General features: G+C 38.6%; 2 protein-coding genes and 2 long non-coding RNA genes across 4 annotated transcripts in view; 1 reads left to right on the top strand and 3 right to left on the bottom strand.

The window, feature by feature from the left end:
• The window catches only part of LOC137180244 (uncharacterized), a 132,200-nt gene that overhangs the window by 104,209 nt on the left and 14,539 nt on the right, over nt 1–13,452 (bottom strand). The gene's annotated exons all lie outside the window — the stretch shown is intronic.
• On the bottom strand, nt 94–8,099 carry LOC137180256 (uncharacterized). The gene is made up of 3 exons (XR_010927936.1): nt 7,994–8,099; nt 2,102–2,295; nt 94–703 (listed from the first exon to the last, which is right to left on the bottom strand). It is a non-coding gene; the product is annotated as an uncharacterized lncRNA (long non-coding RNA).
• On the top strand, nt 5,741–13,431 carry acta1a (actin alpha 1, skeletal muscle a). Its single transcript, XM_067585549.1, has 7 exons — nt 5,741–5,900; nt 8,017–8,156; nt 9,486–9,810; nt 10,556–10,717; nt 10,851–11,042; nt 11,357–11,538; nt 12,962–13,431. The coding sequence occupies exons 2-7, from the start codon at nt 8,028–8,030 to the stop codon at nt 13,103–13,105; spliced, it is 1,134 nt and encodes a 377-aa protein (XP_067441650.1). The 5' UTR covers nt 5,741–5,900; nt 8,017–8,027; the 3' UTR covers nt 13,106–13,431.
• On the bottom strand, nt 10,922–13,044 carry LOC137180257 (uncharacterized). The gene is made up of 3 exons (XR_010927937.1): nt 12,940–13,044; nt 11,334–11,587; nt 10,922–11,083 (listed from the first exon to the last, which is right to left on the bottom strand). It is a non-coding gene; the product is annotated as an uncharacterized lncRNA (long non-coding RNA).

Below are 13,452 nucleotides of genomic sequence, written 5' to 3'. Positions count from 1 at the left end.
GCAAAAAATTCAATATCAGTTCAGTGAATGTCATTTACTGACATCTAGTGGCTTTCCTGAAGTACTGCTTTAAAACAACAAGGTACAAAATGGTAAGAGATTATCAATATATATATTTTAAAAATCCATTATTTATAGGAGAAATGGAAATGCACATCTTTCATCCAGCATATTTCTGTTACTGGTATAATACAAGATGCCAGTCACATAATTTTGTTTTAAATGAAATCCACAACAGGACCATCGCCAGAGTCTTAGAAATGGTGAAGTCAGACAACTCCACTATTTAAGAAGTATTTAGATAGATAGATGAGGCAGGATGAGTAGATATTAAGAAATTTTAACAATTTCTAACAATTTCTAAGTAGATAATTATTTTTAATAAAAATATAAATAGTAGTATAATAGCCTGTAGAGTATCTTTAATATTTCTCTGCAGGAACTTGGTTTAAATTCTCTTTACTGCCGTCTGATATCGCAGTTATCAGACCTAGAAAGTGGCAGAAACCTGAGCCTGTAAAGATACCGATTACCAGAAGCTGGCCTGCATTAGTCAGGACTTCCTCCTGTGTGGTGACGAAGGGCAGATGTTGGTTATTAATAGATTTGGACTCCTTGGTTGGCTGACTGCCACCCTGACAGGGATCCTCCGTGATGATCCACTTTCACAGCTACAGCGTCTGCAGAGGACTCTCAGCGTCGCCTAAAAATAGTAAAGTAGGTTAGATTGGGGACATCAGCTGTACAGAAGCCTTTCTGCTCTGCTTTTAAATGGGTTGATAAACCTTTACATAACATTACATAATATCTCTTTTCTAAGTAGGAGAGTTTATATCATATATTAAACCACTATCCAGGGTGTTGTTACACTTCCAAAATGAGCAAAATACTGCATTTTACAAATGATAATTGCTCATAAGGTTATTTTAAATTCTGGTCAAGATCCTCAATTTTCCCAAAGACAAATTTGTCTGCGAGTTTTCTGAGAAATGTGTCCAAAAATAATACAAATCTGATGTATTCATCAAAATGCAAAAAAAGTCTTTAACTTACTGGTTTATTTATGCATATTAATAAACTGCTGTAAGGAGGCTATTTTTCATCTCTTGTCCCTGAACAGATGTTATAATATATAATATAAAGTCATCCTAAAAAGAATGTAAGATTTAAATTTACAAAGTTATTGAGATAATTTATAAGCATGCAAAGCAATAATAGAAGAGATTATTAATGTTATTTGTTTAAAAATATACAGGGCATTATATTACATTGTCAGGTATTAATCAAAACATTAGCTGATCGTTAATAAACCATTTTAAAGTGACGTAATGGGAATAACAGGGTTCAACAGGCTTAAAACATAAAAGCTGCACTAAAAATCTGATGCAAAATATAGTTATCTAATCACAGAGTGCAATAAAGATGAAAGAAATCTGCAACTATAGATGCTGTATTAAACTTATAAAACAGTGGTGATACTCAACAATATGTCTCTAGGATAAGTTATAATTGCTGACAAATAGTTTAATACTTAATACTAAAATACTTTAAGAAACGCTTAAACATGTCTTTGTACCGGCTTATAACTGCATTATAATGTATCAAATGCTTATATACTAATTATAACTGCTAATTATGGGGGATTATAGTAAATTATTACCATGTACAGGTATGGATTTTACTGTTCTGGCCTTTTTCTATGAAATGCTGAGTAGTATTATCTCCAATATAACAGTATAATGGACAAATTCATTAACTTTTTACAGCCTCCTTCAGGGGATTCAAAATTTGTTTTAAAGGGTCAGGAACCAGAAGAGTTGAGATGCACAGCTGAAAATAATTGATATTGACCTTTGACCTTCCTGTTGAGGCAGGTGAGAAAATATTTGTCCTACAGGGATGAAACAAACGACAGACTAATCATGTTTAAGATCAGGATTTTCTTCTGGATAAAGTACAGTATTTCAAATGTACTCATGTCTATAAGCGGGGAGTCGTTCTGTCACCAAATGTTTGAGTTACATCGTCTTTCTCTTTGTATTGATGACTGCAGTCTCCTGTCATTCTTTCAGGTCATTTTCCATTTAAAACTCTGAATCACCTCAGTGGAGCTTCAGTTAGCAGTTGGACAAACACAGATGAGTCTGTTGGCTCAGTTTTTGTCTCAGAGGAATTCTGCAGCTGTCCGGTGTGCTGGAGGTCCCGACCCTCTTGTTTTAGAAACCGGAGGGTGGACGTCACTCAGCTGCTGTGTGGATGTTGTTGTTTGAGCCTCCAGCAGAGCAGCACAACCTCCTGAAAAACCAGCAGAAATCTCAGGCTTCCTCCACCTTCCTTTGTAGGTTTACTCTAACTCAGGATGAGAACAATATTCCTTAATTTGTTTTTTAAATCAAACAGAAGTTTATTGTCGAGTCGACTTGCTAAATGAATCCTCTCAGTACCAAACTTTGACAACAGCGGCAACTCTGATTTTTAAGATAAAGATGGCGATTTTCCATTTTTTTCTTACTGTCAACAAATCTCATGTTTGGATCCAAATCAACAATGAACTGATCTACTAACAAGTATTGTGGGTGCATCCAAAGCCTGATATATCTTATTCCTCTGAGCTCTAGACCTCCGTTGTTGTCCAAAAACTATTAAAAACACGTCTGAGTCACACCGCTGCACTCGGTGACATGTTCCTTCATTATGAAGAGTTTGGTCATGTTTCTTTGTTTAGAAACGGCTCAAAAGACTAATAACAGAGATCACGTTTTTAGTCTCAGGAGAGTAGTTCTGTGTAAGGCAGACGCCAATGAGCGTGTGCAGGAATGCAATTCTGTTTACAGTTTTGCTAGTGTGTTGTGCGACATATCACAACCTCTGGACTTTGTACTGAAGTTCTTTGAGAAATTTACAGTGTAGTACTCAGCGGCTTTACACAGAACTACTCTCCAGAGAGTGAAAACGTGATCACTGTTGTTAGTCTTTGGAGCCGTTTCTAAACAAACTAACAAGACCAACACTTCATAATGGAGATTTTTGAAATCACATTGAAACTACACATTTTCAGCACCAAGCCCTTTCTAGTTTATTTATTTTAATTAACTAACATATTAGTTACTTCCAAGCAGCAACCTAAGTAGGTACATAATACAATGAAGTCAGTTATTTAAAATAAAAAATACTTAATTGAACATTATCTAAATTCGACAATGTCCATACTGGGTTCATAGCCTCTAATTCAAAAGAGATGAGATAAGTGATAAATAAATAGATAAATAATTTGGTATGAATTTTGGCTACACAGTTTGCTTTCATTCAAAAAAAAAAAAAACATCTGAAAAATAGCTTTGACGTTTGATTTAGAGTCTTCTCAGGATATACAGTAGGTTTGCACCAAGCGGCAACCTCCAGGGCTGTAAAATGAAGCCAATGAGGAAGTGCCAAAAACAGTGCAGTTCCTCGAATGGCCACTTGAGGCTCCAAAAGCGAGTCAATCCCCATAGACCCCCATGTTAAAATGCCCAACTTTACAGTAAAAATAAACATGTTTACAGCCTGGTACAAAAGACGGTTTAGGTCTCTATAGCTAATTTCCCCTTTCATGACAACTGTACGGGGGGTGAATTTTTTTTATAACTCACTCACACCGTAAAGTTATGCATAATGAAGGACACGGCTGCTTTGAGTGACAGGTCCGCCAGCCGCTAGGTGGCTTGTTTCAGCCATTCGGCCCGCCTCTTTGCCCATTTTTGATTGGCTGGGAGTTACATAGCGTCACGTACAGCCAAGATGGCGACGGCCGGAGCAGCTCACTTTGAGCTTCAAAACCACTCTTCAGAAACCAACGGGTGACGTCACGGTAACTATGTCCATATTTTTATACAGTCTATGGTTTGCACAATAGGCCAATTCATTGTGTTGGCTTTGTTGGTAGTATGATATTGCACACTTTAACATTTTTTTAGGCTACTGAGTGTGATTTAATGACCTCCTTCTTGTAATAACCTCAAATAAATGAAACTAAAATCAAAAATAAAATCACTAGATATAGTGTCTTTTTCATGGGTTGATCTTTAAAATAAAAAACACCCATCTTAAGTTGTGAATGGGTGTTTGCTCTGTGTACTGTGTCTGTGTATATATGTGTATGTGGGGTCCAGGTATTTCTCTTGTTGTGGGGACTCGTCTCCCTCATGGGGACAATAAGCAAGTCCCCTTAACGCAAATCATTAATTTCAAGGTGAGGACTTGGTTTAAAGTTAAGGCAAGTTTAGGGTTAAAGCTGCTATGTGTCAGAATCAGAAATTCCTTCTCATTAATGACGCTGGTGGTGAACTGCAGCCAGCACTTGTTGCCCGCTCTTGCGTGCGTGCTCGCCATCCGTCAGCACAAACTAACAGCTAAAATCACAATATTACAATATATTTCACATGCTTTGCAGTAATGGTAGCTTACCTATCCAATAGGAACAAAGCCAGCTCAGGTGCCAGTTGTATGTTGACGTTAGCGGACTCCATTTCTAAGCTAATGTTAGCTAGTGCTGCACTTTGTTGGCACTGTTGTAGGGGGGCAGAAGAGGGGCAAGGCACTTGGGGACGCACATAAAGGCCTTTACACACTGAGGATGTGACAAATAAACAACACGAAAATGTGAACTATTCGCCTGCGGATATTTCACATCAAAACTATTCATATCAGCAGTGATACGAATTTGCGACAGAAACACAAATTTGCGGAAGAATCTGCAACATGGACAAACTGCCTTCGCCAAGCTGACTGACAGCAGACATTTACTGAACCAAAATAGTCTACATGTCGGCTCCATGGGAAGAAATTAAATTAATTAGAAGTTTTTGTATTTATAATACAAACACTGTTAATATATAATATAACATGATGATTATACATATGATGATACATCAATCGATATATTGATTAATTGGCTTTATTTTACCGCCCACCGTAGCAAGTGAGCCTACCCATCTGCAGTGAAACAGGTGAGCTCACAGACAGACCGAGAGCTGATCGAACAATGTAGATACAGTAAATAAGTTCAAAACACACCACATGTGGGCCTTTGTAATAAAGAGCTGTGCAGATTATACGCTTTGTGATTGATTGATGCCTTTATTCACTGTGTGAGTAAAGTAATACTCGCATTCTGTGTGAAAGAGAAAAACAACAGTTTGAAAAAAAAAAAAAAAAGTATATATATATATATATATATATATATATATACACACATATACACACATATATACATCCCTGATGTGTAAAGGCCTTTAAACGTCACATCCTTTGAATTTTCCTGGCAAACCTGTACTGAGTCCTTTACACAGAAATCAGTCCACAGGCTGTTACAGGCAACTGAGAAAGTTCTTCACATTCTGTTGATAATTTTAGTTTTTTTTTTGTTTTAAGCTGAAATTCTTACATACAGCACCTTTAAGGTTAGGATAAGTATCCAGGAAATTAATGTAAGCCAATGTAATGTCCTGTGAAGTGATAGAAGTGTGTGTGTGTCTATGTAGTAGTAGTAGTAATGGTCGGTGCGTCTGTCTGGTCTCGCTCCATACACGGGCTCGAGCGCTCCACTGCGGACTCGCGCGGGGTTCCTCTCCATATATGACCCGAGTAGCGCGCGAGCCTCCATATATGACCCGAGCGGCGCGCGAGCCTCCATGCGGCGGTCCATATATGGACGAAGGGCCGGTTGAATTCCTGTCCAACACCCGGACATTCCTATCGGCTGTCTGGGGGAGACGAAAGAAAAAAAACAAAAAACAGCCCGGGTGGTATGGAGGAGAAGGGGTATATAAGCACCCCGGTGGTGGCTGCTGTCACCCCCGCCTTCAGCTGGAACCAGCAGCGGTTAAAGTACCCTCACTGACAGCCGGAGACAAGCAGAGGTAAGCGGCTTGGAGGAGCGGGGCTGACCGGGTGGATGGGTGGTGGGAAGGGAAGGGAAGCAGAGAGCTGGAATTAACTGGAGTTTGACCTGTTGTTAGTTTAAGTGAGTGATACAGACGGAAAATAATCCGGACTAACTGACGGGAGCTGGCAGGGAACCGCAGCCGGCCTCTGTTAACCGTCAACGGCGTGAAAAAGCAGCTTCTGTTGTGACAGTCAGCAGGAACCGTCCTGCTGCGTTCAGGGACGGTCGGAAATATTGATATTACAAAAGAGCGACCAAAAAACGTTATATTTTTCGATTTTTTAAACTCCAAATGTAATTATTAGAGTAAGATCGTGTAACGTTATAGTATGTCTGCAATAGAGTAGCAGTTGACTGATTTTTCTTTCAAATTGTATATTTTCCTCAACATTAACAGTAACATTGTCTTAAAGGACGGGTTTACAATTTTTCAAGTGTGTCTTAAAACAGCAGTCAGGTGTCCATATGTACAGTGAAAGAGGTTTTGGGCTCCTGACTGTCGTTTTAAGACACGCTTGAAAATTATGAACCTTTCCTTTAAATTATCAGTCTAACAGAGGCTTAAATATGGCACAATAACCAGTCTACAGTGATCTGTTGTGTTTTTGCAGATAAGTGTATACACTTCATGGTCTTCAGTTATTATGACAAAAATCAGGGTAGTAATTGCTCTTTAAATCATAAGTTGTGTTACCGGTTGAAGCTATAAGGTTATAGTAACAACATTCAATCTTGCCTCAGCTTTTGTGTAGTTTTTAGATGTCGTTACACTTTGGTGGTGATTCCTTTTTTCACTCAGCAATTTACTTTAAGGTTAAGTATTTAATTGAGTTTAGAACTTTGTGCAAACATCCATTACAGGGAATTTATGTTTACATTCTCCAAAACAAACAGAAACAAACAATTAAGTATAAAACTAATGTTTTGATGGAAATAGTAAACAGTGAGTTTATTTTTCCAGTACTCAGTGTTTTTTTGTTGTTGTTTTTTTACGTTAGCTTAGCCATCCATGCTTGGCTCCTAAGTAGTATTTGTATTATTAATTCAAATGTTCAGCATGATTCTAATGAAAAGTACATATATAAATAGCGGCCTGTGATTCTTACTTAGAGCTCAGATGTAGGAGCTTATGAGGAGCACTTGAAGGCATCATTATACTAAATGAGGGTTAATGGCGTTTCTGTTTATTTCTTGGTTATTAATTACAGGTCATTAAAGGCTGAGTAAACTGTTTTCAGCTGATTAATGATCAACAGGATCAGAGCTGTGAGAGGAAAGGCTAACATATCCTATTATATCATATGAGCTATAGACATTAGCCTGTAAACACAACAGGGAGTGTTTGTTAATAGTAGAAGAAACACAGTCTACAGTAGTTAATGACCAGATGTTTATAATCATACTCCACAAGTGAAGAACATGTAGTTAATACAATTATGTATTCATAGCTTATGTAGTTTAATCAAAATAATTGTCAGTAGCAGCCCTGCTACAATAGAAATATCACATGAGATGAGAATAATTTAAGAAGCTGCCAAAGAAAATTCTGGAGGTAAAATCAACATAAAATTTAGCAGGTTACATCTTTTTAGCTGGAAAATTAATAACATAAAAATAATTGGGTGACTTACAGTGTAATGTTTATTTTGTTTTGTTCTCCAGTGATAATCAATAAATATAAAACCTTACATAAGAAGTAGTTTTGGTAACTAAAGGATGAATAGTCACAGATTTACAGCACTTTGTGGCCGAAAAGCAAATGCAATACTGAAACAAATATTGAAGTTATTAACATACAATTCTGTTTGTTTACATGTAACGTCAAACAACTTATAAACAGCTATAGGGAAGAATTAAATCAAGTCTGTGCACCTAAACATCACACATCCACAGCTCTGTTGTGTTTGTGCCATTGTGTTTATGACGCTACCTGAAGGTATCTGAAGGCTAAATTAAACCAAAGTGGAAAGTTATTTTTACCTCAGATGTTAAGCCTCCTTATCAGACAGATAACGAGTTCAGATCCGTGGTTTTTCCAGCGTGTGAAGTGCTTTTCAGACAACTCACCACCTCTGACTTCCCTCCTCCAGAACCCGCAGCCATGTGTGACGACGATGAGACCACCGCCCTCGTGTGCGACAACGGCTCCGGCCTGGTGAAGGCTGGCTTCGCCGGAGACGATGCCCCCAGGGCCGTCTTCCCCTCTATCGTCGGCCGCCCCCGTCACCAGGTACACAAAAAAAAATAATAACAATCAGGATCTGACACTTGATCGCTTGAGTTTTTAGTTGCTTTTAATATCAGCTTTTTGTCATTTTTTATCTTCACCAAGGAGGTTAAACTCATCGCTGCTCGCTCCTTAGATTTGGATATTTGGTATTAAGTTCTCCTCACACTTTTACACTCCCAAGAGGAAGTAACCTACTAATTCTGCTGACCTTATGACCTTTCCGCTACTGCCACCATCAGGCCAAAATGTGTCTACCTCATATAAATACTCTATCACCTGTCAGCTCACAATAAAAACCAACTGAGGACATTATTAGGACTTTATTGAGCACTTTGATCAGAGATTACAACTTAAATACAGTTTTTTTTTTTCATTAAATTAGCCAAATGTAGTAAACACTGCTTAATGCTGTATCTTTTCCTGTCTTTTTTTCGTTTGTTTTTTACATTTTTAATATATTTTTGCAGAAAGAATCTGACCTCAACATGAGAAGACTTTTTTGTTCTGGCATTTAAGTTTTTATCGATGGCAACAAGTAGACATGTACATCATTTCTAGGCCACAGGAGTAGACATAAGAAAATACATAAATGAAAATGATTAATATATTCTGTGCAAAAGCGTGAGACCCACTCAACAATGAAGTGAAAATGAAACTATACACAGTAGTTTCTTCTATTCAAGTCCCCCAAAACTAGTCCCATCTACAAAAAACTACATTTTAATGTACTGAACATATAAACTAAGATTGTGCCTCAACTTTTATTCCACCTTTACTGAAATCTCTAAAATGTGCCTGTTGGACACATGAAGAGAAGCCAAAAATATGTGTAAATGTACATTTAGAAGGAACCAGCAGACCTGTGTCTTCATTGATAAGGCTTTGCTGTCTGGGCTGTAGATTTATTTAACATCCTTAGTGACATGAGGTCACAGTTTGGCTTTAAGAAGTTCCTCATTCAATCTCTGAACTGGGATAGACTGGTTTCAGGTACTATGCACTTCACTATTGGAATGAACTGCAACACAGCTTAAAGTTAGAGACACTTGTTCCTCTGAGGGACTTTAAAGTTTTTTTCTTGAATAAAGAAAGCTTCAAAAGCTTAATAGACATATAAAATATGTACAGCAGGTGTAGCAGTTTACGGGAACTTACAGTTTGGGACTAAAGTTCACAATGTTGTTCGTATCAGGTGTGTAAGTTTTTGTCAGTCAGAATGAAACTTGTCACGCTGAGGAGTCATGTGTTTAATTCAGATCTTCACCTCGCTGTGTGTTCTCAGAGTTAGAAAACATGCATCATCTCTCCTGTTGTTGCTCCTCCTCTCAGGGTGTGATGGTCGGTATGGGTCAGAAGGACTCCTACGTGGGTGACGAGGCCCAGAGCAAGAGGGGCATCCTGACCCTGAAGTACCCCATCGAGCACGGCATCATCACCAACTGGGACGACATGGAGAAGATCTGGCACCATACCTTCTACAACGAGCTGCGCGTGGCCCCCGAAGAGCACCCCACCCTGCTGACGGAGGCCCCCCTCAACCCCAAAGCCAACAGGGAGAAGATGACCCAGATCATGTTTGAGACCTTCAACGTCCCAGCCATGTATGTGGCCATCCAGGCCGTGCTGTCCCTCTACGCCTCCGGTCGTACCACCGGTGAGTCTGCAGCCTCTTAACATTTAGAGCTTCTTTCTCAAGACGAAGAACTGAAGAATTATTGTTGTTGTCCATTTAGAGCTTTATAACAATATTTACAGATAGACAATATGAATTTGGCAGCAATCAGAGATTTTGCAGTTATATTGAGGTATTTATTCCTCTAATAAATTTCTCTGGGGGTGATGTTGCAAATCAATAAGCAGGTCTGTTTTATGGGGATATTGGATTTACATGACTTTGCATTAGTTTAATTAAGTACCTTTACTTTTTAGCTATTTAGTTCACTGGATTATCCAAAAACAGACTTTTCATCAGGTTCGTTTAACTATTTACAAATAGTTTCTCAACTGAATTTCCTGAAAATGCACTATATCATGATATAAGTAAATAATGAGATACTAAATTACAGCAAAGTTTATCCATATTTCCCATCTTTAGTAGCCAAAATCCAAAAGACTTCAGTTTATAATGATACAAAACTGATAATAAATTAATTGTAGTAAAGTAATTTATCAAGCAGTTCATGCCTTTATTTGTTTCAGCTCCCCATATATATATTTAATGTTTTTCTCTGATTTATTTCATTGTAAACTGAATATTTTGGGGGTTTTGACTGTTGATTGGAACAAACAACATCGTTTAGATCTCTGTGAACCTGTGATGTGCATTTTTCACTATTTTCTGACAACAAAAATCTGCGCTGCATTGATTTTTTTTTGGTTTGTTTGTTTTTCTCTCTCAGGTATCGTGCTGGACTCCGGTGATGGTGTGACCCATAACGTGCCCATCTATGAGGGCTACGCTCTGCCTCACGCCATCATGCGTCTGGATCTGGCTGGTCGTGATCTGACTGACTACCTCATGAAGATCCTGACTGAGCGTGGCTACTCCTTCGTCACAACTGGTAAACACTTCCTATCAACACAAAATACACAAATCCAGTTTATTTAAAGACTTAAGACCCATGTTGTTTTCTTCAGTTGTTTTTTTTTTACATGTTATGCACAAAGTCTGATCTTTACTCTCTTGCTCTCCAGCTGAGCGTGAGATCGTGCGTGACATCAAGGAGAAGCTTTGCTACGTGGCTCTGGACTTTGAGAATGAGATGGCCACCGCTGCCTCCTCCTCCTCTCTGGAGAAGAGCTACGAGCTGCCCGACGGTCAAGTCATCACCATCGGCAACGAGCGTTTCCGCTGCCCCGAGACCCTCTTCCAGCCCTCCTTCATCGGTTTGTACTTGTTTGCTTTTGAGAAAAATAACTGATACAATCTAAAAAGCCAAATATTTAAAGGTTAAATTTAGTTTTGCAGGAATGAGTTTGTACTCTTTGTAAAGTTTTCCTGATGATAAGAAATCTCTGCATCCTCAGATATAAAAACAGAGTTGACAAAACTTTCCTCTCTGAAGTATTTTTGACAGAATCATAAAGTGTGAAAAGAAAATCTCTGTAAAAACTGTAGACTTGTGTAGCAACGTTATAGAAATGTTTCAAGATTAAAGACGTTTACTGTAAACTCACCTGTTTGCTGTGCACCTGAACAGGTATGGAGTCTGCTGGTATCCATGAAACCGCCTACAACAGCATCATGAAGTGTGACATCGACATCCGTAAGGACCTGTACGCCAACAACGTGCTGTCCGGTGGCACCACCATGTACCCGGGTATCGCTGACCGCATGCAGAAGGAGATCACAGCTCTGGCTCCCAGCACCATGAAGATCAAGGTACGAATAAGACCGTATAAGACGAGTTAACTCCTGTCTGGGTTGAAATCTTAATGAAGAAACACAATGAAAAGGCATAAATAAGCTGAGCATGATTAGATTTGGACAATTGCATTTACATTTCATGGCTAAAAGATCATGTGATTAAAAAACATGTTCATTCATCTGCTGATAGAACAGTCTCTACTCTTCTGGGGAGGCTTTCTAATTTTTTTTTGATCCTGGATGCAGAGATTTACTCTCATTCAGCATAAGTGAAGTCCAACACTAACAGTTATGTTGGGTGATAAAATCCGGCTCAATTTCTGTGTCCCAGTTCATCCCACAGTTGTTGGATGGGTTTCAGGCCAAACTGGGAAAACAGTTTCTTTTAAGGAGCTGTTCGTCATGTTGAAACAGGAAAGGGACAAAAAACAAACTGTTGCCCTGAAGTTGGAAGAACATCAGTAAAAAAAAAACAGCCCCAGACTGTAGCAGATGTGATTTAAATTGTTGGAAGCAGAAAACAAAACTTAACAGAACAGAAGCACTAAAAGCTACGTTGACAGTTGATCCAAAATCTAACAGACAGATTAATAAATATTTAAACTAACTGTTTAGTCGGTAAAAAGCCCAACACCAGCTCTGTAGCCCAAGATGACGTCTTTAGATGCTTTGTTTTATCTGATCAACAGTCCAAAACCCCAAAAATATCATTTACAATTATATAAAACAAAAAGAAAATCTTTACATATGAGAAGCTGGAACCAGAGAATGTTTGGCATGTTTGCTTGATAAATTATTTGAATGATTAATTGATTATCAAGATTGTTGCCAATTATTTTTCACCTCCAATTTAAAACAAAATGTATTTTTTAGCCTCAAACTTACTACCACAACTAAATCTTCATTTTGTTCATTCTTCACCTCGAAAACAAAATTTGACAAAACAATCTGAACATAAGGTCAGTTTTTGTTTATTAGCGGTTTTAAACTTTGACACATTCGTCATCAGCAGACAGTGTTTAGTCATCATTGAATCGTAGATGTTCAGATTTTAGTTTTTCTGAGCATTTTAAGGATTTTTAGTCTATGTTGGCTTGAAAGTTGAGATAAACACTTTATTGTTTTAAAGCTAACATGGACAGGAAGGAAGGAAGGTGCTCAGAAAAATGGAAACATGAACATCCACAGTTTTATTATAACTGGTCAAACTCCATCTGCTGAGGACGATCATGTGATATGATTGAAAGCTCCAGAACAGCAACAAAATGACCTTTGTGCAGAGATTGTATTGTCTGCTATAGTTTCTTCCTCTTTTCCTTTCAAAAACACCAAATGAAAGTGTTTTAAAGTAAAAAAAATGTGTGTAAAGTGTAAAGACTGAGTTACAGAGATCCCCTTCAGGTAATAAAAACCAACCTCATTTCCTCCTCTTCTGCAGATCATTGCCCCTCCTGAGCGTAAATACTCCGTCTGGATCGGCGGCTCCATCCTGGCCTCCCTCTCCACCTTCCAGCAGATGTGGATCAGCAAGCAGGAGTACGACGAGGCCGGTCCCAGCATCGTCCACCGCAAGTGCTTCTAAACACGACGCCTCCACCTCGTCAGGCTCAGGATCCAAAGCAATAAGACGCCGTCGTCCCCGGACTCTGGAACAACATCCTCTCCTAACACCAGGGACTGTGTGGTGTCTAAACCTGTACATAATGTTATTTATTCCTTCTTTTATGAATGTGATGCTCTGAATGTAAGTGATGTCCAGTCTATGTGTGTGTTTGTGTGTGTGCATGAGGAAAGGCAAGTGTTCGAGGTACGACACGCTCCAACTCCGACCAACTGAGAGAGAGAAAAAACACAAAAAAGACCAAAAAAGAAATGAGTCAAAAAGCAAATAAAAGCCATTTATTTTCACGTGCGACTGCTGTCTGTTAT

The sequence above is a fragment of the Thunnus thynnus genome, chromosome 3 (genome assembly GCF_963924715.1).
Source record: "Thunnus thynnus chromosome 3, fThuThy2.1, whole genome shotgun sequence".
Classification (NCBI taxonomy): domain Eukaryota; kingdom Metazoa; phylum Chordata; class Actinopteri; order Scombriformes; family Scombridae; genus Thunnus; species Thunnus thynnus.
This window is presented reverse-complemented; position numbering and strand designations above follow the sequence as displayed.